The 20,695-nt window shown below is 42.1% G+C and overlaps 2 protein-coding genes across 5 annotated transcripts; one reads left to right on the forward strand and one right to left on the reverse strand.

The window, feature by feature from the left end:
* Positions 1–251: 251 nt before the first annotated feature.
* On the reverse strand, positions 252–13,741 carry SLU7 (spliceosome associated SLU7). The gene is made up of 16 exons (XM_028717396.2): positions 13,594–13,741; positions 12,000–12,173; positions 10,431–10,584; positions 9,998–10,078; positions 9,273–9,437; positions 8,566–8,634; positions 7,799–7,846; positions 6,992–7,123; positions 6,576–6,673; positions 5,245–5,312; positions 4,154–4,293; positions 3,337–3,498; positions 2,378–2,482; positions 2,195–2,266; positions 1,298–1,408; positions 252–941 (listed from the first exon to the last, which is right to left on the reverse strand). The coding sequence occupies exons 2-16, from the start codon at positions 12,161–12,163 to the stop codon at positions 762–764; spliced, it is 1,749 nt and encodes a 582-aa protein (XP_028573229.1). The 5' UTR covers positions 12,164–12,173; positions 13,594–13,741; the 3' UTR covers positions 252–761.
* Positions 13,742–14,544: 803 nt separating this feature from the next.
* PTTG1 (PTTG1 regulator of sister chromatid separation, securin) lies at positions 14,545–19,203 on the forward strand. Of its 4 annotated transcripts, none has more exons than XM_028717397.2 (7): positions 14,545–14,675; positions 15,013–15,046; positions 15,883–15,994; positions 16,653–16,822; positions 17,515–17,605; positions 18,607–18,756; positions 19,043–19,203. In XM_028717397.2, exons 1-7 carry the CDS (start codon positions 14,560–14,562, stop codon positions 19,114–19,116), a joined length of 747 nt encoding a protein of 248 aa, XP_028573230.2. In that variant the 5' UTR covers positions 14,545–14,559; the 3' UTR covers positions 19,117–19,203. The 4 variants fall into 4 exon arrangements, with proteins under 4 accessions (XP_028573230.2, XP_028573231.2, XP_028573234.2 ...); XM_028717398.2 differs by lacking the exon at positions 14,545–14,675 and adding an exon at positions 14,694–14,789; XM_028717400.2 differs by lacking the exon at positions 14,545–14,675 and adding an exon at positions 14,781–14,828.
* The last annotated feature ends 1,492 nt before the right edge of the window (positions 19,204–20,695 follow it).

A 20,695-nucleotide genomic window follows, 5' to 3' on the forward strand; every position in this document is an offset into this window, starting at 1 on the left:
GAAGACGATCTCTGGTTCATTATCTATTACACTTAGAATCCAGTTCACCTGTGCTAAAAAATGAGCATTTAACATTATATGCCACAGCTATTGCTGACAACTGTGAGCACAATCCAGTGCTTCCAGCATGCAAGCAAGGAGAGTGGGAGGAAAGAAAAGGATCCGGTACTTTAGATGACGGATGCAAAGCAATTGGGCAAGATGTTCTGATAGCTAACTCTCAGAGCAACACTTTTAAGACACACGAGATATTTGGAAATCTCATCCAATTCTGCTGAGATGCTGTCTGAGCTTTTAATCAGAAGAATGGTTTCACAAGAGTAGAATTCTGTTAACTTCTGATAAGAATACCCCCCTTCAACTGTACTGAGTTAATTTATACATAAAAGTAGGTTACAACTGTGTATTTGCCAAGTGGAAAGTACCAAACTCTTGTTCCCTTCAAACAGCAGAAATAGTGACTCCTGCTATTTTTTGTTTGGGCATGTGACACATTCTGAGTGAGAAGAACATTGCCTTTTTGAATTAATAAACCCACTGGGCATCATAACTCCAATCAGCAGGTTATGGCTGACAAAACATTTGCATTTTCAAAGGAAACTCAAGATGTAAACTGTACACTCTCTTTTTTCAGTTGAAACATTGCCATATTTATATACACATACACAATACAATACAGAAAACTGGCAGGTGTTCTACTTGGTGATCAAATATAAAAACAACACCCAAGTCCTGTGGGCTTGCAAGTTCTTTCATAAAAGTTACTGCCCCAGAAAAGAGGCCATAGGATCATCTGGCCGCTGGCGCTTCATTCGATAAGCTTCCATTTCCTCCTCTGTTGGTTCTCGGCTTTCATACATGCTGTTATATGGCCTCTTTCTCTCATCTAATTGCATTATTTCTTTCACGTGAAGGAGACGGGCTTCTTCAGCATTCAGTGCCTAAAGGAAAACAAAACACAATCCATAACTATGTGACAATATTAGTTTACAGAAGCCAGCAAGATCCAATACAAGGAGTGAGGTTTCATTAAATGATAGGCAGGGATGGAGAGAAATTGTCTGCAGCATTGATTGATCATGTGGCATAAAGTAGGTTTAGCCCATGGGATTCCAACTGTTGGCTACTGGTCCAAACACTGTCACAAGTATTCACCCAAAAGAGTATGACTAAAAAGTCACCAAGTTGTATTCAACACTTTACATCTGCTAACAAAAGGAATCCATCGGTTTGAAAATTACCAATACAGGTAAGCAAGAATAATGAAGCTGGCAGATTATTCTTATTTCAAGCATACCTTCTTTAATTTTTCCTGTTTCTTTCTATCTTCTTCACTATCAGAACCTGTACTCTTCTTGTGCTTTTTCTTCTTTTTCTTCTTCTCCTCTTTTTGTTTTTCCTGATGCATCTGCAGAGGGTGGAAAAGAGCAATAGTATTCGGAGGCAGTCCCACAACTTGCAGTAAACGAACCTAGGGACTTTTTGAGACTTTGAAGGATGAAATGTTACATGGGCTCTGCTTTCTTATTTTGAATAACCACTAGACTGATCTTGCAGTTAAAGAGAACTATTCCTCTATATCAGTAGTGGGGAACTTCCGGCCCACAAGCCAAATTAGGCCTGGCGGGGGTTTCATTGGGCCCATGGGACAGTTTCCCTTAAACCACATCCATCTGCTGCACACCAGGCGTATGTAACACCAGGTGTGGAGCAAGTAAAGACACAGCTGCAAAGGAACGATTAAAGGGCGCTGCCAATTGTTTCTCGCTAAGCAGGACTTGCATTCGGCACCTTTAAAATTTGATGCCAAATACAAGCTCCGCTGAGATTAGTGTCATTAAAGAACTCCTGCTCTGAGCTCCCAAGCGCAACTGATTCCTGCCAAAAGCAGAGGTTTTAATCAGCGTCACTTAGCTGATTGGCACTGACCACAACCCCAGCTGGTATTGGCTGCAGCGACCTTTCTTTGCAGCCTGACTTGAGTTCAAGTTCGTCTGCAAAGAAAAACAACTTCACCCAGTGATGGCAGGTGACCTGCAGTGGGCATGGAGATCTGGCCTGCTGGCTGCATGCAGTTCCCCATTCCTGCTCTACAAACTAAAATTATCTCTCTTCCCCTTGACACACCAGTAGGATTTTCTTTTCTTTCTTTCTTTTTGTAAAGGGAAGCAGGCAGGAGAAAAAGGCAACCTACCTCCACTAGAGTTCTTTGTTTGGTCACGTACTCTTCCTCAGGCACTTCAATGGGCAATTCCTCATCAGCGTTCTGTAGAGAGAATAAACAGGAGAGAAAATAAAATTCAACAGGAGAAACAAGTATTAGCCTGGTTTTTTAAAACTTAGAAGCGGAAAATTTATTTCTCAGGCCAGTTCTTACAGCAATTTCTCTTCCAGCTTCTCCGGTGCAATACGAATACTTTACAAATGAGTAGCAGCATTTGTATCCCCATTTGCCTTCTTTCCAATAGGAACCCCAAATGCACTGCAGGGGAAATAAAAAGAAAAGCAAAATCAGTTACTTTTACCACCATCGCTTGTGCTGATGTAAAGTTACAGAATTATATAAATGTTGTTCAGGATACAACTAAGCTTTTGAGAAATATTACTTTCCCTGAAATCATGGAATCTACTTACAGAGGATTTATTAAACATCTATTAAAGTCAAATCTTCAACTTAGGAAAGATTTGTTGCACTCAGATCCTGCTTGTTGGCTTCCCAGAGGCATCTGGTTGGCCACTGTGAGAAAAGGCTGCTGGACTAAGGGTTAGAGCAACTGCCCTACGAGGAAAGGTTGCAACATCTGGGGCAACCCAGAGTTCAGCCCTTTTGATGTTTTAGTTTACTTGACTGAGTTACTGAATATATGCATAATTCTGCTGCCAAAATGGAACATAAAGCGCTTCATTTTTGCTGAACTGCGCCCTGAACAGATGTACAGTAGCTGCAGATTTTGAAAACTGATTTTTTAAAGTTTCCAAGTCAAATATTTGCAAAGTGAAACGATGGGGCTGGATCTAGATGTCACCCTACGTTCAAGGAAGGTTCCTTCTGCCCACAATAAGCGGAAGGAGGGAAGGCAGCTTTTATTGCTTGTCCCTGCAAAGGAATCATTGTAATAAGTAACTTTTAAAACTAACTGCTTTACAGTGGAATAGTGACTATGTAAGCACAGGAGAACTCAACTCATACCTATGAACTGCATGCAGGCCAGAATCTGGCTGCTTGCAGCTGAAGGGGAGCACAGCTCAGAATTAATTCTGAGCAGTAGAACCCTTATTCAAAAATATAAAGTGTAGCCTTATTTTTAGTAAGGTTTCCTGTTCTTGGTTACTTACTGTGTGGTTGTTGATAGTTACATCTTCCTCATATTTAGAACGAGCAACAGCCTTCTCTTGGCCTTTAATAACTGTTCCATGTCTAGAATATTCCACATAATCTTCCGTCTGAGCAAGCAGTAACTCAGGCGGTGGGGCATCCAGATGTTCTTGTCCCCCGTACTGTTAAGAAATAAAGTTTGGAAAAATCTTTAGCAAAGGATTATCTACAGTTTAACTATACAGTTTTTTACTAATCAAGAATCCCTATCTGGATATTACAGGAAACACTATACTTATATACAGGCAACCCGATTTGCACGGGGTTGTGTTTCTGGTCAGTAGAGCACACAGAAGCCTGTCTTGCCCCTGTCCTGCCATTAAAATGACCCGCGTGTCGGCGGTTGTGCATCAATTGTACGTGCGCAAAATGGTCATCGCCTGTCCACTGTGCTCTTTTAAAAGAGTTCATGTGCATGTGTATTGAAAGCATTTTCAAATTTCTCTTCAGTAGAATAGAACACACCAACACAAGCAAAACTGCATAAAATTCTAGCAGTATTTTTTTTAAAGCAAATGCACAGCAAGGTTAGACTATAAATCTATTTCCACCTCAAAAATCAATTGGTTTGTGAACCTATTTACTCCTTGTGAGTTGTATTCTTTTAAGGGGCTTAAATGAAGGGGTTTTTTTTATTTATAAAACCTTACAAATTTATAAAACCTTACAAATTGGCCCACGGTTCTGTTCAAAATATGTAATTCAGTAAATCTTGCTTGCTGCATTTCTGATTGTCTACAGCTACTAGTCTGGTGCTTACATATGAGGCTGATTTACCTTCTCCAGGATGCTTTCTTTCTGCTGCTCCTTGAAGTCTTCTTTTTTCACTTTGAAGGACTTATACAAGAGTTCAAGTTTTGTAGGATCTGCCTGAAGATGAACTTCAGAGCCTTTTTCATAGGCTTCCCAGGCAAACACTTTTAAGGAATTAAGGAGAGAGAATGTTTGCAATAACTATTTGCTGACACACACACACACACACACACACACACACAGACAACACACACACACACTTCAGGGTATAAACTGGTTTTGCTCTCAATATGAACCAAATAATTTTGGTTCATATTTGGGGAAGTGGGGGTAAAGGAAGACAAGGCAAAGGGTAAGGTTCTTTCTGTTTTTACCCTTCCCTTCTACTCCCATGAATTATTCTCAGCTTCACAGAGCCAGTTCTAGGAACAGCTGCCATGAACTCTCTAGGCTTGGCTCTACTGAGCCAGCTTCAAGAACAGCCCACAACATCACTGTCCATCTGCTTAAGTTGGCCTGGAACCCACTTGCTTTGAGCAGAGGGTTCATGGTTTCCAAGGGGCAGAGGAAAGAGAGCTGCCTTGGAGAATTATCTAAGGATACAAAGGGGACATCAGGCTTGGAGGACACCTGCATCACTGCAGCCCCCCCCCCCATTTTATACCCCATGCTGAAGGGAAGTGAGTGAGCAAACAAACAAACAAACAAACAAACAAACAAACAAACAAACAAACAAACAGCTACTTCCTTTCAGCCTAACTCCTGGCCTCAGAAGCCTAAGAGAACTCACAACTGCATGATGCTCTCTGCAGCCAGTGTTCCTTTGGCAGTATGGAGGCACAAATGCACCCCTTAGCACAGTTTGTTTTCCTTTTTTTGAGGGCAAGGGGAGGTATGCAAGGGGGAACGTTGAAAAACCCCAACATTTCTCTAAAAATTTTTTTTGGGGGGACGGTTTCCTCTGAATAAGGACCCTTTCCCTCTATTTGCCCAAAATTGAAACTCCCCTGAAGATTAAACCGAGAATAGTTCCTTCCACTGCCAAAAGCAGGTTTCATTAAGTAGTAGTAGATGGTACAACGGAAGAAAACATGACTGGCAGATTCAGTACTTACGCTGAGTTTGCGCCATAGAAATGGTAGCCCCCGTGTAACGAACGAAGTTGTCACCTGCGTAGCTGACCCTGGAAGGAAAGACCTTGTAAGTAACCAGGATGCACAGGAAGTATGAGTGGTTTTACATTACAATATGAGTTCGTTCTTCTTTGTTAGGACACTTTCATTGAAAGGAGCCATTCCCATGTTTGCAAAGATGTGCTTCAATGAGCAACACAAGTCCCTGCACCACCCCCAAAAGCAACACAAGTGATGAGTTCTGCCATAGATCTGTAAAATCCAGCCTGCTTCTTGCGTCTCTGAGGAGACTCAACTGCATGCATCAGCTTTTCAGGCAATATGCTTGTAATCAGAGCAATTATCCATTATCAAAATGCAGTATGAGAAACAACTTTCAGATTAAAACCACACACACGAAAGGAATGTACTGCGACCCTCCTGCAACAGAGCTTTCTTACACAGCATCTGGGGCCCACATTTGTTGGTGACTTACAAGCCAGCCTCTATTTATGCTCACCACCAACCCTCTCCCATCCCCATGAAAGTCCTCCCAAGTGTGCTGTGGGTCTTAGAGGCAGGGGTTTCTCTCACCAGTCCTGAGCTGTAGATAACAAACCACACAAGAGATTTCAGCTCTTTTACTTTCCCCAAACTGCAACTCAAATGAGAAAACCATGTCTATCACTGAACCTTCTGGCTATATACAGAAGGCTTGAAAGGAAAGCATGGTCTCATCTCAAGCTTGGCTACGGTAACAAGCAGCATGAGAGACTCAGGTAATTTTTTATTTACTCCTTACTCCAGCACAAAGTAAAGCTTGGATGAAAGAGAGGTAAGCTTTTGGGTATCAGTCCCCACAGAAGCTCAAGAGCACTTGCCCCTAGTGGGATAGCACATGGATATGTGAATGTCTGTGCAGCATTTAGCTATTCTGCTAAATAAAGGGGGACTAATCATTCAACAGAATAATTAATTTCAACCAAATGATTTGGGGCAATGGAGATGTCAAATCCAATTTCTTTCCATGGGTGAAATCCAACAGTGCTTCTTCACCAGTGGAATGGAATTGTTGGTAGAACAGATTCACCCCTCCCCCCACTTGCACGCCCTAAAACCTGGTTTGGAAAATCTCTGGCAGATAGAGAAAAGGGAGGTCCATTCACGAGGTTTTGGATGCCACCCAGGAAACCCCCAGTATCAGATTAGTACTAATGAAAGCTTTTCTCACAACTTCCACTGTCATGTATGGGTTTCACCGGTACCCAAATATTAATGTTTGAAAGGATGCACAAGACAGTTAAATTATCCAAGCGAGTTAGTTTCAAACTTACTCATCTGGATTCTTTCCGGCATTGGCATATGGATTCTCTCTCATTGCTCTGGTTTTAGGATCATAGTATGCAGAATTGGGATCAAGATTCCGCAAGTACTGAAAAGGCACGAGAATACAGACTTGAAGCTTCAGTGCAGGTAACAGAGCCAACCATCCCTTGAAGATCTCTTAATGCCAACTCATCTATGCAGCTAATCAAATCCTCATTTTATTTTAAGTTAAATGGATTTCTTAATGTCACTAAGCAATTAATTTTCAGTTAAGGATGAGAAATCTAAAAGAGACTATTGGTTGCATATATTAATTAATAAAGCTTGATTGAAGGCAAGAAGAATGTTGTGTAATTTTCTTAATCCAACAGTAAAACACAGACAGCAGCTACACAACGACAAGGCTTAATGTGAATCTGCTTACTTTAGCGATATCCTCCCGAATACGCAGGTTTCGGACAGTAATACGCCTTTTGGAGTCAAAATTCTGTCCAGGCATATCAATGTCATCTGCATATTTGTCTTCATCTTCATCTTCACTGTTATGATCTCTTTCCTGAAAACACAGCAAGATGTATTATTCAAAAGAGCAGTAGGTGTAGAACTCATTTGCACAATTAATCTAAAATGCAAAGATCTTTAAGCTATTTTAAAAATTCACACAATTTTATTAGCGCTCTGTAAATAAATAAAAAAACAATTTTATAAGAGTCATATATGTTTTAATTTATTAGGATCTAAGTGAGGTTAGATTTGCCAAAGTCTATTTCATCCTTGCAGGACAGGTCACTTAGATCCAGAAATAGATGCAAAACATCCCTCTAGTTGGTCCATGCTACTCAAGCAGCACAGAGAGCTGAAAGGGCAGCTGATTAATGTTGTTGTCTCTATGCAAAAATGCTTAAAAACAACAACAACCTCCCTTATTTTCATAAAGTGATGCTGATTATCAGAGGTACCTGGTTGGGGTGGGAAAAGAGGTGGACCCCTCCCCCAATTTTTCACTTTCCCTTTTAACAGTAATAATTTCTGGTCCATCATATATGATGGCAGGTGATTAATAGGTGGGTGGTTCCAAGCACCTATCAAAATGGCCCACAGAGGTAGGTTCAGTTCTAGATTTGGTCCTTTAGCGTGATCCAGTTGCCCACCTCATAGTACACCAAGCCATTTTCTGTGAAAAAACAATTCTCTCTCCTGTATCTTGTGAGTTTTTTTAAATATTCTTTACCGTTTGTGAATTTGGTTCCTCTTCTCCCCATCTATGTCGCGGGGAGTTCTGCGGCAAGGAAAAGTAGCATTAGCACAGTATATAAGCTCCATTTTGTATTTTAGTTTTACAAAATTACAAAATATTTTTTTTAAAGTGTAAGACTGAAATTAACTTTATTGAGGAAGTTGAAAGAAAATACCCTGAAATGGCTCTGGTTTCCTCCCAGCTCAAAAGAAGCTTTAATATTAAAAGTATGGTTTATACTGCCACCTAGTGAAGAAATTCAGTATCTTCTGCAAAATGAAGGGCACGCCCAAATGAGTAAGCACTCCTGTTGGTTTGTTCATAGCAAAAGCTTTAGGCTTAAGGTAGATTTAAGCCTGATCTAGCGCGATGGGCTGAGCTCCCGTTGCTCGGTTCCTGCTCCTGCCAACCTAGCAGTTCAAAAGCACATCAGTGCAAGTAGATAAATAGGTACCACTCCAGCAGGAAGGTAAACGGCGTTTCCGTGCGCTGCTCTGGTTCGCCAGAAGCGGCTTAATCATGCTGGTCATATGACCTGGAAGCCGTACGCTGGCTCCCTCGGCCAATAAAGTGAGATGAGCGCCGCAGCCCCAGAGTCGGCCACGACTGGACCTAATAGTCAGGGGTCCCTTAACCCTTAGTGCTTATTTGTGCCCTCAGCAGCATCCTATACCTTTAATAGCAGAGGTGACATGTGAGAAAGGGGGACACACATCCCTTGTGGTAAAACACCAGGGTACTAATGTTTTCAGTTCACTTACCACTTGCTCCGTCAGCTTTCCTGAAGCCAGCTCCTCCTGGAGCTTCTGCACTTTCAGTGAGCGTTTAGCCTGTTAAAATGAAAGCAGGATTACTTCTCACATTGGACTGAAAGTTTCCACAACCACTTCATTCATCATGCAAACATCGATCTTATTTAATTAAAATTAAATCCGTCTAGTTTGGTACTAAAATTCAGTATGAACAATCCCTTTACTAACCCTTAGCAAGCAGAAGTTCTTCTCACCAGAGGGCATCTTTCACTATACAAGTGGGAATTATCCTCTGCTTTGTAAGTGGTGTTCTGCATGCTCAACAGAACTTCCTCTTCCCCTCCTCCCCTTGTGTACCCCCAAAATTTGTTCTAGAGACCCCCCCCAACAATTTGGAGAGATTTTGAAGATCCACGGTGGTCTGCAGGAAGAAGAGGAAGTGGACGTTTTCTTGCACAAGTATGCTGCATGAGCAAAACAGCAGCACTGGACAAAATGCATTGTTTGAAAGTCACTCTTGGCTCAATGGTCTGGCTGAGTAAAAGGCAGCTTTTCATGCACCTTACCTTAAACATTTCTACTGGTATTTAAGTTAGTGTGCAAGTTAATTCTACTCTAGATTAAAAAGTGACCTATTTTAACATTGATATATAACACAACTTCCCAAGAGACTGTCAGAATCTTTTTAAAGGAAAAAAACACACCACCCTACTTACTAAATCAACCTTGGCGTATTCTTCTACAATCTTCATATGCTCCTCTGGATTATAGCCATTCCAACGGTCTCTTTTTCCATCATAGTCAAACATCAGCTGTGGTTGCATGTGCTCATCTGGTGCAATGTTGGTTCCTGTGAATTTGGCTCCAACCTTTCTAGGTCTCTGCAGGGAAGGAATTAGATCACAACCTTAGCATTGCTCCTGTTCTTCAGAAAGGAACTGGCCACAATATTATTATTTTTTTGTATCAGAGAGGTTGGGGAAATTAATTTTTCAGGATGTTAACAAGATTCACAGTTAAAGGTAAAGGTACCCCTGACCAAAGGTCCAGTCGTGACCGACTCTGGGGTTGCGCGCTCATCTCGCTCAGGAGGCCGGGAGCCGGCGCTTGTCCGAAGACAGCGTCTGGGTCACGTGGCCAGCTTGACTAAGCCGCAGCTGGCGAGCCAGCACCAGCGCAGCACACGGAAATGCCGTTTACCTTCCCGCTAGAAAGCAGTCCCTATTTATCTACTTGCACTTTGGGGTGCTTTTGAACTGCTAGGTAGGCAGGAGCTGGGACCGAATGACAGGAATCACCCTGTCGCGCGGGGATTCAAACCGCCGACCTTTCGATCAGCAAGTCCTAGGCACTGTGGTTTAACCCACAGCACCACCCGCGGTCCCCCAAGATTCACAGTTAATTTTATCCAATTTCATGTAAAAATGATAATAATGCTTACCTCTAAGCAATCTTTCTTCTTGTGTGTAAGGGCACCACAGTTCTCACATGCTCCTTTGCGGTACTTGGTTGCATGAGAATTCTGAGCAAAAAACAAAAACAAATGAAAACTTCCTATCAACAGCACACCTACTTCCCTCCGCTCAGCCTCGATCAGAATATAGTTGGCCCCATTTGACCACAAAAGAAACAGATCTACAATACAATTAATTTTATCTGTAATGATAATTGCAGAGAACTTGATCCTTAGCTTGAAGTGTACCCCTGCAAGTCAACTAGTGTAAAACTATCCCACAACGTCTGATACTCAGAAAGATGACAAACTATCACTGAACTCAATCTTTTGAATGCCAGTAATAATAAATAAAGGACCGCAAACTGATTAGGTTTTATTCACATTCTAGAGTGCCAGCATTCCCATCATGGCGACCTACCTCTTTGACTCCTCGCTTATACCATTCCCCTAGAAATGTAAATTCTTGCTGCTTCTCTGGCTGAGGTCTCTGATGCTTTAGTGTAGGCCTTTTTGAAGGATCTATATACCATGGGACTGAGGAAATGTACTGAGGAATATGAGGGTTGATGTCTCTGTAATAAATAGAAAACACACACATTGAAGTGGGAGTAAGCCCCATTGAACATACTGGGAATTACTTCTGAATAAATATGGTTGTGTTATGGTTGCATTGTTGAACAACTAAATGTTACAGATATCCACAAAATAATGTTGTGAATGCTTTGTGACCGGGTAAGATGGACCTTAAGTCTGTAAGGGTTCCCATGCTGAGATAAAGATCAAGGAGACTTCTAAGTGGAAACAGTTAGGATCATTTCATTATTTATTTTTATTATGCTCTGACATTTATATGCTGCCTTTTCCCTACCATGGAACCTGACACGCAGCTGAACTCAGTTGAGACATGCCTCCAAGTACATAGACTCAGACCCACAGAAGGGATGACAACAGAATCCCCAATTCAGTGCTTTTTAAAATACTTCAAAAAATAGATTGTTAATTTCAAGTACAGTGGTACCTCTGGTTACATAATTCATTCCGGAGGTCCGTTCTTAACCTGAAACCGTTCTTAACCTGAGGTACCACTTTAGCTAATGGGGCCTCCTGCTTCTGCCACCGCATGATTTCTGTTCTCATCCTGGGGCAAAGTTCTTAACCCGAGGCACTACTTCCGGGTTAGCGGAGTCTGTAACCCAAAGTGTTTGTAACCCGAAGTACCACTGTATCAAAACATACCCGTACAAGGAAAACAGAGCTTAGCAGCTGTGCAGAAAAGAGAGAAAATAGCAGCAGATGGTAGCATGTTTTAGATTTTCCAATAAAGGCAACCAAAATGTCTCTCCATAAGGGTCCATGAGTCAATGGAGGGTCAAAACCATGTTCGATTGTCTTAACAATACAGTCATACCTCGGGTTAAATATGCTTCAGGTTGAGCGTTTTCAGGTTATGCTCCGTGTTACCTCTGGGTTTCGCCACTTGTGCATACGCAGATGCTCAAAATGACATCACATGCATACATTCTACTCAAGATGTGAACGGGGCTCTGGAATGGATCCCGTTCGCATACAGAGGTACCACTGTACTGTAAAAGGATACAGTGTTATATAGGAAGTGTGAGTCTTTTCCCCTCCCAGATCGATATTCTGAGCACTGAGCTTTGGCCCTTCCTTTTTGCTTAATTTTTTTTTTTTAAACCTCACATTTCAAGATTTCAATCCCTTCCAATTGCCTGCCCCACTCTGGAAAGGTTAGGACAAGACTAGACAGGCTGAAGGCAGGAATAAACCATACATTTCGGTTCATTCATTTCATTACCCATTGGCTACAGAAATTCCAAAACTATCAAGCAAGATGAATGAAATTCCTTCAAGGTACATACCTCCTAACTTCAAAAAAATAAAACAACAGAAAGTCATAAAAGAAGTGCAAGTTTGAAGGAAATACAAGGGAACTGCTAGCAGATATGAAGGGATACACAAGACTTACTTTCCCTCTTCATCTACTTCTGCTGGTGCATTGCCCAGTTTTCTCTGTTCTTCCAACTCCTTTTTCTTCCTCCAGTCCTCCCTGGTCATCTTCTTAGGCTCTTCTAAGCCATTTGACCCTCCAGGAGGGTTAGCAGCTATTGTTTCCATACTGCCAGATTCCATGATCTTTTACCTACAAACAAGAATGCAGGTTTATCAGCCACAGAAATAGATCAAACACTGTTTTAATACATGTCCTTATGAATGATCTCAAACTGTTAACTATAGCCAGCATTTTGCACGTATTAGTTCTCCCATCGACCCTTCACTGGTGTTCTTATAGTAATTGGAGCCAGGCCACAGCCATCAGAAAAGGTAGCTACCATATGAAATATAACACCATTCTCTCTCTGAGATGACAACAGAAACAGAATCAGCTGGGATTAGTGGGATAACACACAAGCTCTCCATGAATCCAATAAATAATTCAAAAACCGTAACATGCAGAGATAGTGTCATATCAAAACCACACCCTGCTTAACACCATCCTAACTCAAGACAGATTATAATACCTCTTCGAACCCCACCAATGTTACCGTTAAATAAGCTGCCTCCTATAAGTTACCACCTCCTATAAATTAGGTGAACATTAAACCAAAAGCTAGCTAACCTATCTGATACTTTGGGAGTTATAAGCCTCCAAGCTATTTTCTCCACTCCTTCTGTGGCTGCATAGATCCCTAGAGGCCTAGAAGACTCCTCTAGCAGGATTTAGCCACCGATGTTTATGTCTTTATGAACCATTCTCAACAAGTTAGCATTATTAGTCATAGCAGTACGTAACTATGTTTATGCGGTTTCCCCTCCCTCTCATTATTAACAGTTTAATGAGAACACCTCAACTATGACCTGCTTAGCTACCATACACAGCTGTCAACGTTTCCCCTGTTTTAAATGGGAAATTCCTTTATTCCGAATAGGATTCCTCAAAAAAAAAGGAAAAAGTTGACAACTATGCATCATAGCAAAATAACACCTATCTGATCTAAGCAACTGGAAGCAAGCAAATAATTTAAAGCACAGTTAATGTACTGATCAATCAGCCTGGCAACTGGAATTGTGCGTTTAACGGAGAGGTGCTGTAAGTGGGGGAGGAGGGCGGTAGGCTAGAGCAGGAGCTCACTATACGGTCGGCCCCAGCTTTAACATCCCCCCCCCCCCCAATCACAAGGACTTCAATAAGCTGAAAAGAAGCACAAAAAGTCCTTTTTACGACTCTCTTGTGTTTCCCGCGACAAATACGTAGCTGAAACAGGTAAACCAAATAAACCTCCTGAGAAAGTCCTGACGCGAGGCCTTAGCGGGCCTTTGTTTACTCCTCTGTGTGAAAACACAGAATGTACTGAAACCCAAAGGGAAGAGGAGGAACAGCAGCCACCTCGGAGGCTCCGGGGATTTTAAACGCCCAGGGAGACACAATATCCCGAATACGTGCTCCGTATAAACAAGCACAATTTTCAGGACATTGGAAGCGGCCTCTGCTGTCCTATGGGGGAAGTAAAGTCTCCTCCTCCGGGTAACACTCGCAGGGCAGCCACAAAATCCAGCCTTACCGAAGCTGTCAGCCCCGACCACCGCCGTTTCTACGCCACAGGCTTCTCGGGACCGAGCAGGCCTCACTTCCGCTTTGCTTCCGCCTCCCACAATGCAGCGCGCCGCTCCATCCGCCTTCCTCTTAAAGGAGCACCGCCCTGATTCCAAAGGCATCTTGGCGTCCCCCGCCCGGTCCCCACGTGCATTTACACGGGGTTCAGTCCCACTATGACTCCAGGGCGCTTTGTTTTCGGTGCGCGTCTTAATTAGAGCCCCGAGGGTTCTAATTATAGAATTAGAACCTCTGGAGTAGCTAAATTATACAGTGTTTCCCAACCTTGGGGCTCCACCTGTTTTCGGACTACCAATTCCCATCACACCTGACCACTGGTTTTGCTAGCTAGGGATGATGGGAATTGTAGTCCAAAAACAGCTGGAGAACCAAGCTTAGTAAACACTGAGCTAAAGGCTGCAGTCCTGTAAGGGCAGTAGGAGGAACCCCAACTAGAGCAAAGCAGTCCTCCTGGGCAGGACTGCTGCAGTGACTGTATGCATGAGCTTCCTTGCACTAGATTGAACTCTTATGCCTTAAGCATTGTGGTTGGCTTTAATCTTTATATGGCTACCCACTTATTTGGGAGTAAAGCCCAGTACTATGAGACTCAGGAAAAGTATTAGGTCTAGCATTGCAAACCTTTAAGCTCTCTTTGTTTTTGTTGCAGCAGATCGACAGGGCTGCCTCCTCCGCCGCCAATAATAATAATAATAATAATAATAATAATAATAAAATAAATAGTAATAATGGTGATAGTAACAACAACAATTTATTATTTATACTCCGAAAGTGCTGCACTCCGGGACCTCCTGTCTTACTCCGCCAAATGCAGCGAGCAAGGGTGACTTTAGGGCTTTGCAGTCTGATCCCACGCATACGTAGCTGGGAATGAACTTCCACTGCGCACCGCTCCCATAGGAAATACAGTTACATGCCCCTTCCAACTAGGACACTTCGTCTGCTGTGCCTTTGCCTCGTCGCGGGTTCTTTAACGAGCCGGGAAAGCGTGAAACCCCGCCTCCTCTCCTCCGCCATTGGTTTACCGAGGTAGCAATCAGCAGCGTCTCACGCGGGGAGTAACGACCAATGGGGAAGGAGGGTGATGATTTAAAAGTGACCCGTGCGGAAAGCAGAGCTCGTTAGTGGTGTATCGCTTTTAGTGTGCGTGTTATCAATTGTTTGGCAATGGGTGGATGCGAGGTTTAAAAGCTTATTTGCCCTAAATTTTTGTTTCCTTTTTTTGTCATTGCTTCCTAATGTCTCGTCTCTATCGGTTCTAATTCAAGTGTGCTGGTTTTATGTTTAGTAACAAGTTGTGTTGCTTTTCTAAAATTCTGTATCCTTTTTGCTTGGACTAAATTAATTTTTTTCTTATTGCTGTCAGGTTCTTTGTTTCCTTTGGTCCATTCTATAGGCAGGTAAGTAATGCTAAAAGAGAAGTTGGCTTTTTGGTGTTTCCCCCCCCTAAGAGTTAGAAACACTAGTTAAATCAATCAGGTCTAGGGCAACCTAAGACTCCAGTCCTGACTGTACTTAAGATGGGCAGTCAGTAGGTTTCCTGGTGTGCCTTATTGCTGAGTACTCCTGCACATGGTCTGGCAAGTTAGTGAGACTGCATTAAAGTGATGGAGTACAATGTGGGTGGGAATACACTTTGTAGGGTACCCCTCCTTTTTTTGCTGTTACTTTTTGGGTTACACTCCTATAATGCTAATGTCTGGCATTCAACACTGGCACTCAAGAGTATGTGGTAGCATGGAAAGTATTGCTTTAGTATATGTGTCAAAACCTGTAATTTTAGGCTACAATTCTTTTAAGTATTTATCTGAGAATAAGACCAATTGAACTCGGTGGGACCTACTTCTGAGTAGGCAGCAATAGTTCACTGTTGTTCTTAACTTCAGCATGTAGTCCTCTGTAAATACACTTTTAAAAAGTGTTTAAAAAAAAAAGACTTTTGTCACCACCAACATATATTTTTCTAAACTGCTTTAGTGAGTAGTTTTTGTTTGCATTTTGAGTTCTGTCTAGTGTTTAACAGTTATCTGCACATCCCAGTGCACTGTACCTAGTCAAGACAAACACTTGAAAGAAGTGCATTAAACCAGTGGCCGCCTTTGCTCCAGAAGGTTCTGGAGGAGTTTTCCCAAGTGATTAAAGTACTACTAGTGAGACATACTTGGACTCCTATAATGATGACAGAAGGCTAAGGATGCAAGAAAACACGAAATAATAATGTATATATCTATTCTAGCAATCCTTGGATGTCAAAGTGATGGCGACACAAATTTACATAGAAAAAGAGAATGATGAAATTGGCACGGTTGCTTCTTCTAAGGGTCGGATGCAATTGGTATCTGCACCATGTAAGTTTGTATTCATGTGAATTTAAACTGGTATAAAATGAACGGAAATACCTTTTTTAAACCAAAGCTCCATTAAAGATGCTGATGAACTTGAATTAATAATTCAGAATGCTTAATATCAACTTTTTATAGCTTTCTCCTCCTTTTTTTGGAAGCAGCAATGATAACAGGTCAGCTCAGCTTAGAGGTACCGGATGATGAAGTCTTTGTGGAAGGACAGGATGCCGGGAGGAAGGAAAAATGAGAACTAACTGTGGCTTCTCCTTTATTCTGCCGCCTCATGGAGTATTCTTAGCTGCACTGGCTTGATTTGCTTGCCTTGCCTGTCACATTAACCATGGTTTAATGTGAACAAGCAGCACACTCAGAATCTCCTGGGGCATTCCTGCTGCATTTTAGATGAAACAAACGAGGGCCTGGTTTGTCATGTCACCTGAACCTGCACTTGTTTATCGCCAAATGAACCAAGAGCTATAAGCTAAGAACAAACCTTGGTTTACTGCTCTTGGCTTGTTTGGAGAGAGACAAACAACAATCTTGGGTTCATATAACATGATAAATGTACGTTCTGGCTTGTTTTGCCTGTGGTGCCCTTGAATGAAGAAGTTTTGGTACTTTGGGTCTTGAGCATGTTGGCTGACTTGATTTTCTTCCATAGCAAAGAGTTTTGCTGAAAGGTCTTGCCCCAAGACTCCACTTGTTGGAAGGACAGCTAACATAAATCCAGCAACATCCCAGTCTGTCAGGAAGGTTCTAGGAAATTTGAATAGGCCTTCAACAACAACAAAGAGTAACTTCCCAAAAGGAAAAAAGCCTTCTACGAAAAAGGTTAGTAGAGCTAATACTCCATAGGACTACATTTGATTCTCAAAACAGAATCATTCCTAGGCTGGAGAACTGTCCCAGATATAAGCAAAACAATCAGAGCTGTAGCTTAGGCAAGCTGAATAGAAAAGATCATAGATGTGTGCCAATCTGTCAAAATTTCAGCAAGTGATAATGATCAGCTCACCTTAAACTAGCCTCTTGAGTAACTGAAGCTTTCATCTTGTGTAAAACTTTTCTTCCAGAAAAGTAGTACATTGGTGGGTATGAAATAGGGGGATGACTGGCACATAGCAGGAAAAAGAGAGTTGTGTGCTTTCTCTCTAGCTTATGAAGGAAGAATGCATTCACAAGGATGATTAAGGCTAAGAACACTGGAAAATCTGCTGGTCACAACAAGAACAACAAAAACCAGGGTGGCACCTGAAAGGGGATTTCTAAGTGAAGATAAGGGAAGGCTCTGGGAAAGGGAAGAAGTGGGGAGGCAGCCTGTTTTTTAATTCTTCCTTGATTAAGGAGTTGGGAACAAGAAGTCATGGTGTTATAATAAACATGATTTTGGGAATTCCCAAGCTGTGGTCCATGGTCCACCAGTGGGAAGCAAAGATTCAGCATATTAACGGGAGAAATCTCTAGTCTGGCTGTTGTAAGACTTTGTTGTAACCACTTTTTCTCACTTTTTATCCTTATTTAAGGCTACTGAAACTGCAAACAGAGTTGAAAGCAGCAACATGGTTCCTGAAGACTATCCAGAAAAGGAGAACCTCTTTTCCTATGATCCTTTAGGTAATGCCTGCCAAGGATTATTTTGGTTTCCTTGGGATAGAGGGGGTGAACGATTGATTGATTGGTTGATAATCAATGCAGAGATATGAAGCAGGAGGTGGTTCTGCTGGAGTGTCACAGGTTGCTGTATGTCTTGTTAACTGAGCTTCTATACCGTAAGCTGCAACGCATGCTGGGGTTATGTTCTGGGGATCGCACCTAAAGGCAAAATTGTGTAAAGTCAAAATGTATTGGGTTCAGTGGTAGGTGGGATTGCCAAAGACTTTCCCCCCAGATGCCCATCCTATTATTATTATTATTATTATTATTATTATTATTATTATTATTATTATTATCATCATCATCATCATCATCATCATCATCATCATCATCTCATCATCAGCCAAGCATGTTAAACTGAATGGTCACACATTAAATACACGTAAATTGCAGGATTACTGTTCTAGAAGTTGCCAGGCATAACAGATAAATAAGTTGAGGAAATCTGAATAAAAAATCAGTCTTATGTATTTTATTTATGTTCTTTGTGTGCTACTCAATAGCGGTGTAAACCCTGCTAGCTGAGTGAATTACAGTGGTGCCTCGCAAGACGAAAATAATCCGTTCCGCGAGTCTCTTCGTCTAGCGGTTTTTTTGTCTAGCGAAGCAACCCTATTAGCGGCTAAGCGGATTAGCGCTATTAGCGGATTAGCGGCTATTAAAGGCTTAGCGGCTTAGCGGCTAAAAGGCTATTAGCGGCTTAGCGGCTTAGAAAAAGGGGGGGGAAGCGAAAAAAATTTGCAAGACTCGCAAGACGTTTTCGTCTTGCGAAGCAAGCCCATAGGGAAAATCGTCTTGCGAAGCAACTCAAAAACGGAAAACCCTTTCGTCTAGCGGGTTTTTCGTCTTGCGAGGCATTTGTCTTGCGGGGCACCACTGTATGTCACTGCCCCACTCCTCTAACAAGTAATGGAGAGTGATGCTCAGGGGCAGTGCTAACCACTGTTGTTCTTTCCAAACAGACTTTGAGAGTTTTGAAGTCCCTGAAGAGCACAGGCTGAGCCACATGCCCCTGACTGGAGTTCCTCTGATGGTATTTGAAAATGCCTCTGACAGATTTGCAAGCACAATCTCTGTACCTGCAAAAGAGCCTTCCATTTCATGGGGCTATGGTAAGTAAAAAAAAAAAAAAAAAAAGTGATTTGCATCCAGTAAAGTGAGTGGCTGTAATGCTACATTGTAAGGGGCAATACTTGGCTGGAACAGAGCAAACACAGAAAGAATTGAAAAGCAACTTGGTGGTTGTCCAGCAACAACTGCCTAACATTTGGGTGACTAGGGTAAAAGGGGCACTGGAAAAAAATGGAGATTAGAAATGTAACCATGAACATTAGAAATGAAAATATTAAAATTTGAATGTATCTGACTTGATGTTAACTGGCTTTTTAAATCTTTCAGATACCCGGCAGTCCACTCAAGACTTCCTGGCAACTTTGGATGAAATAGTAATTGATCTTCCCCCTCCCTTATAATATGTAAACAGGCTTATCTCTTTTTAAGCTGAATTTTGAGCAAGCTGTATTCATTTTCATAATAAAGGACTTGGATTAAAATCGCAAGATGACTTTGAATGAACTGACTTAACAAAACGAAGTAAAACTTGCCAGAAGCCAGAAGATTGGGCAAAGCTCGTCAATGCACTTAAGATTAGGACTCCAGACTGCTTTCCTTGACAAAAGGAGAAAATTACAAATAGGGTTGTGAAGGAGGCTCCTAAACATGGTTGGTCTTGCAGTCTCAGTCATCTGGTGGCTTGTTGCTATGTCTGCTTCATGCCTTTTGCTCACCTGAATGTGGATCTGTTTGGTAGTCCAGTTCAGTGAAATGGACAACTCTGAAGTTCAGACATGGTGCTGTACCCAGACTGGAAGGAGGCTGGCAATGAGGTGGGACATGCAATTCTGATCAGCGGTGTGGCCTAGACTTTGTTCTAAAGGAGCGTTGATGTTGGCTACTGTAGAATGACCAAATCATGCACACGCCACTTCTGTGATTTGACAGGTGCTCAGGTGCTATGGGAAGCAAAAGCAATTTTGGATCTGCCTACCTTGATTTTACAAAAGCCTTCCAGCACCATACTTATCTCCATTCAGGCAGGGGGGTAGAACAGCATAACCAGCATCTCCTGGGAAATGTCTGTTTAAATAATTAACCACTTGTCATCTGGAGATTTCAGCCAGGAAAGTTTTCAAGGATAGCAATATGACCTTCCTTCGACAACCCATTGAAATGATGAAGAGGCTTTCTCCTTTTTAAAATAAGGAACAGCAGTCGAATAACCTTTGTAGCATATTAAGTGAAAGCTCGTTTCAGGAAAGTACTTGGTGCACTTGAATCAAGTCCGGTTAACGTTGGGATGAAAATTTTAGGGCAGCCTTTCTCAACCTTTGTTCCTCAAATGTCAGCCTATAGTTCCCACCATCCCTGACCACTGGTCCTGCTAGCTAGAGAAGAGAGGAGTTGTAGTCCAACATCATCTTGGGATCCAAAGTTGAGAAAGGCTATATCAAGTTACAATCCTTGGTCTACTTGTAAATAAGCTATTTTAATCCATAGATCTTCCTAGTAAGTATGGCTGGTTTCTGCACCAGGCTTATTTCTCTTCTGCTTTGTCGTCCTTCCTCTCTCCCACCCTAGGATGGGGTGCAGGAAGATTCTCTGCCTAAAGAAAGCTTTTTAAAGCATTGGCTCATTTATTTGCATGGAAGTGCTATCATAGGAGACCTCTTTAAGTCTTGGAACTAGCCGAGCAGAGCTAATGACAATTATTCCTCCCCCCGCCCCCACTTCACAAAGGGCCTTCTACACTGCTCTCTCTCCTTTGGTCAAACATTTTCTGTAGCATATAGTCGGTGTGAAGGAATTTCCTCACAAACCCAACTCTTCAATCTAGAGTGCAAAGGAATAGGCTGGGATGACACTTGCACCCAGAGCAATTGTTGGGTCAGCTTCACTGCAAAATGGGTGGCTAAGCCCTGGGAAAAGGAATCTCTCACAGTCTTGACAGGAAAATGGTGACTGCTTATGTTGGGGAATCTATGGCCCTCTAGA

This window comes from Podarcis muralis, chromosome 2 (genome assembly GCF_964188315.1).
Source record: "Podarcis muralis chromosome 2, rPodMur119.hap1.1, whole genome shotgun sequence".
Lineage (NCBI taxonomy): Eukaryota > Metazoa > Chordata > Lepidosauria > Squamata > Lacertidae > Podarcis > Podarcis muralis.

Coding starts and splice junctions, on each gene's coding strand:
- SLU7 (XM_028717396.2), bottom strand. CDS start 12,163: ATGGAATCTGGCAGTATGGAAACAATAGCTGCTAACCCTCCTGGAGGG. Junction 10,079..10,430: donor ATAAGCGAGGAGTCAAAGAG/GTAGGTCGCCAT, acceptor TTTTTTGCTCAG/AATTCTCATGCAACCAAGTA. Junction 4,294..5,244: donor TTCTATGGCGCAAACTCAGC/GTAAGTACTGAA, acceptor ATTCCTTAAAAG/TGTTTGCCTGGGAAGCCTAT.
- PTTG1 (XM_028717397.2), top strand. CDS start 14,560: ATGCCCCTTCCAACTAGGACACTTCGTCTGCTGTGCCTTTGCCTCGTC. Junction 14,676..15,012: donor TCCGCCATTGGTTTACCGAG/GTAGCAATCAGC, acceptor TATTGCTGTCAG/GTTCTTTGTTTCCTTTGGTC. Junction 17,606..18,606: donor CTTTTCCTATGATCCTTTAG/GTAATGCCTGCC, acceptor CTTTCCAAACAG/ACTTTGAGAGTTTTGAAGTC.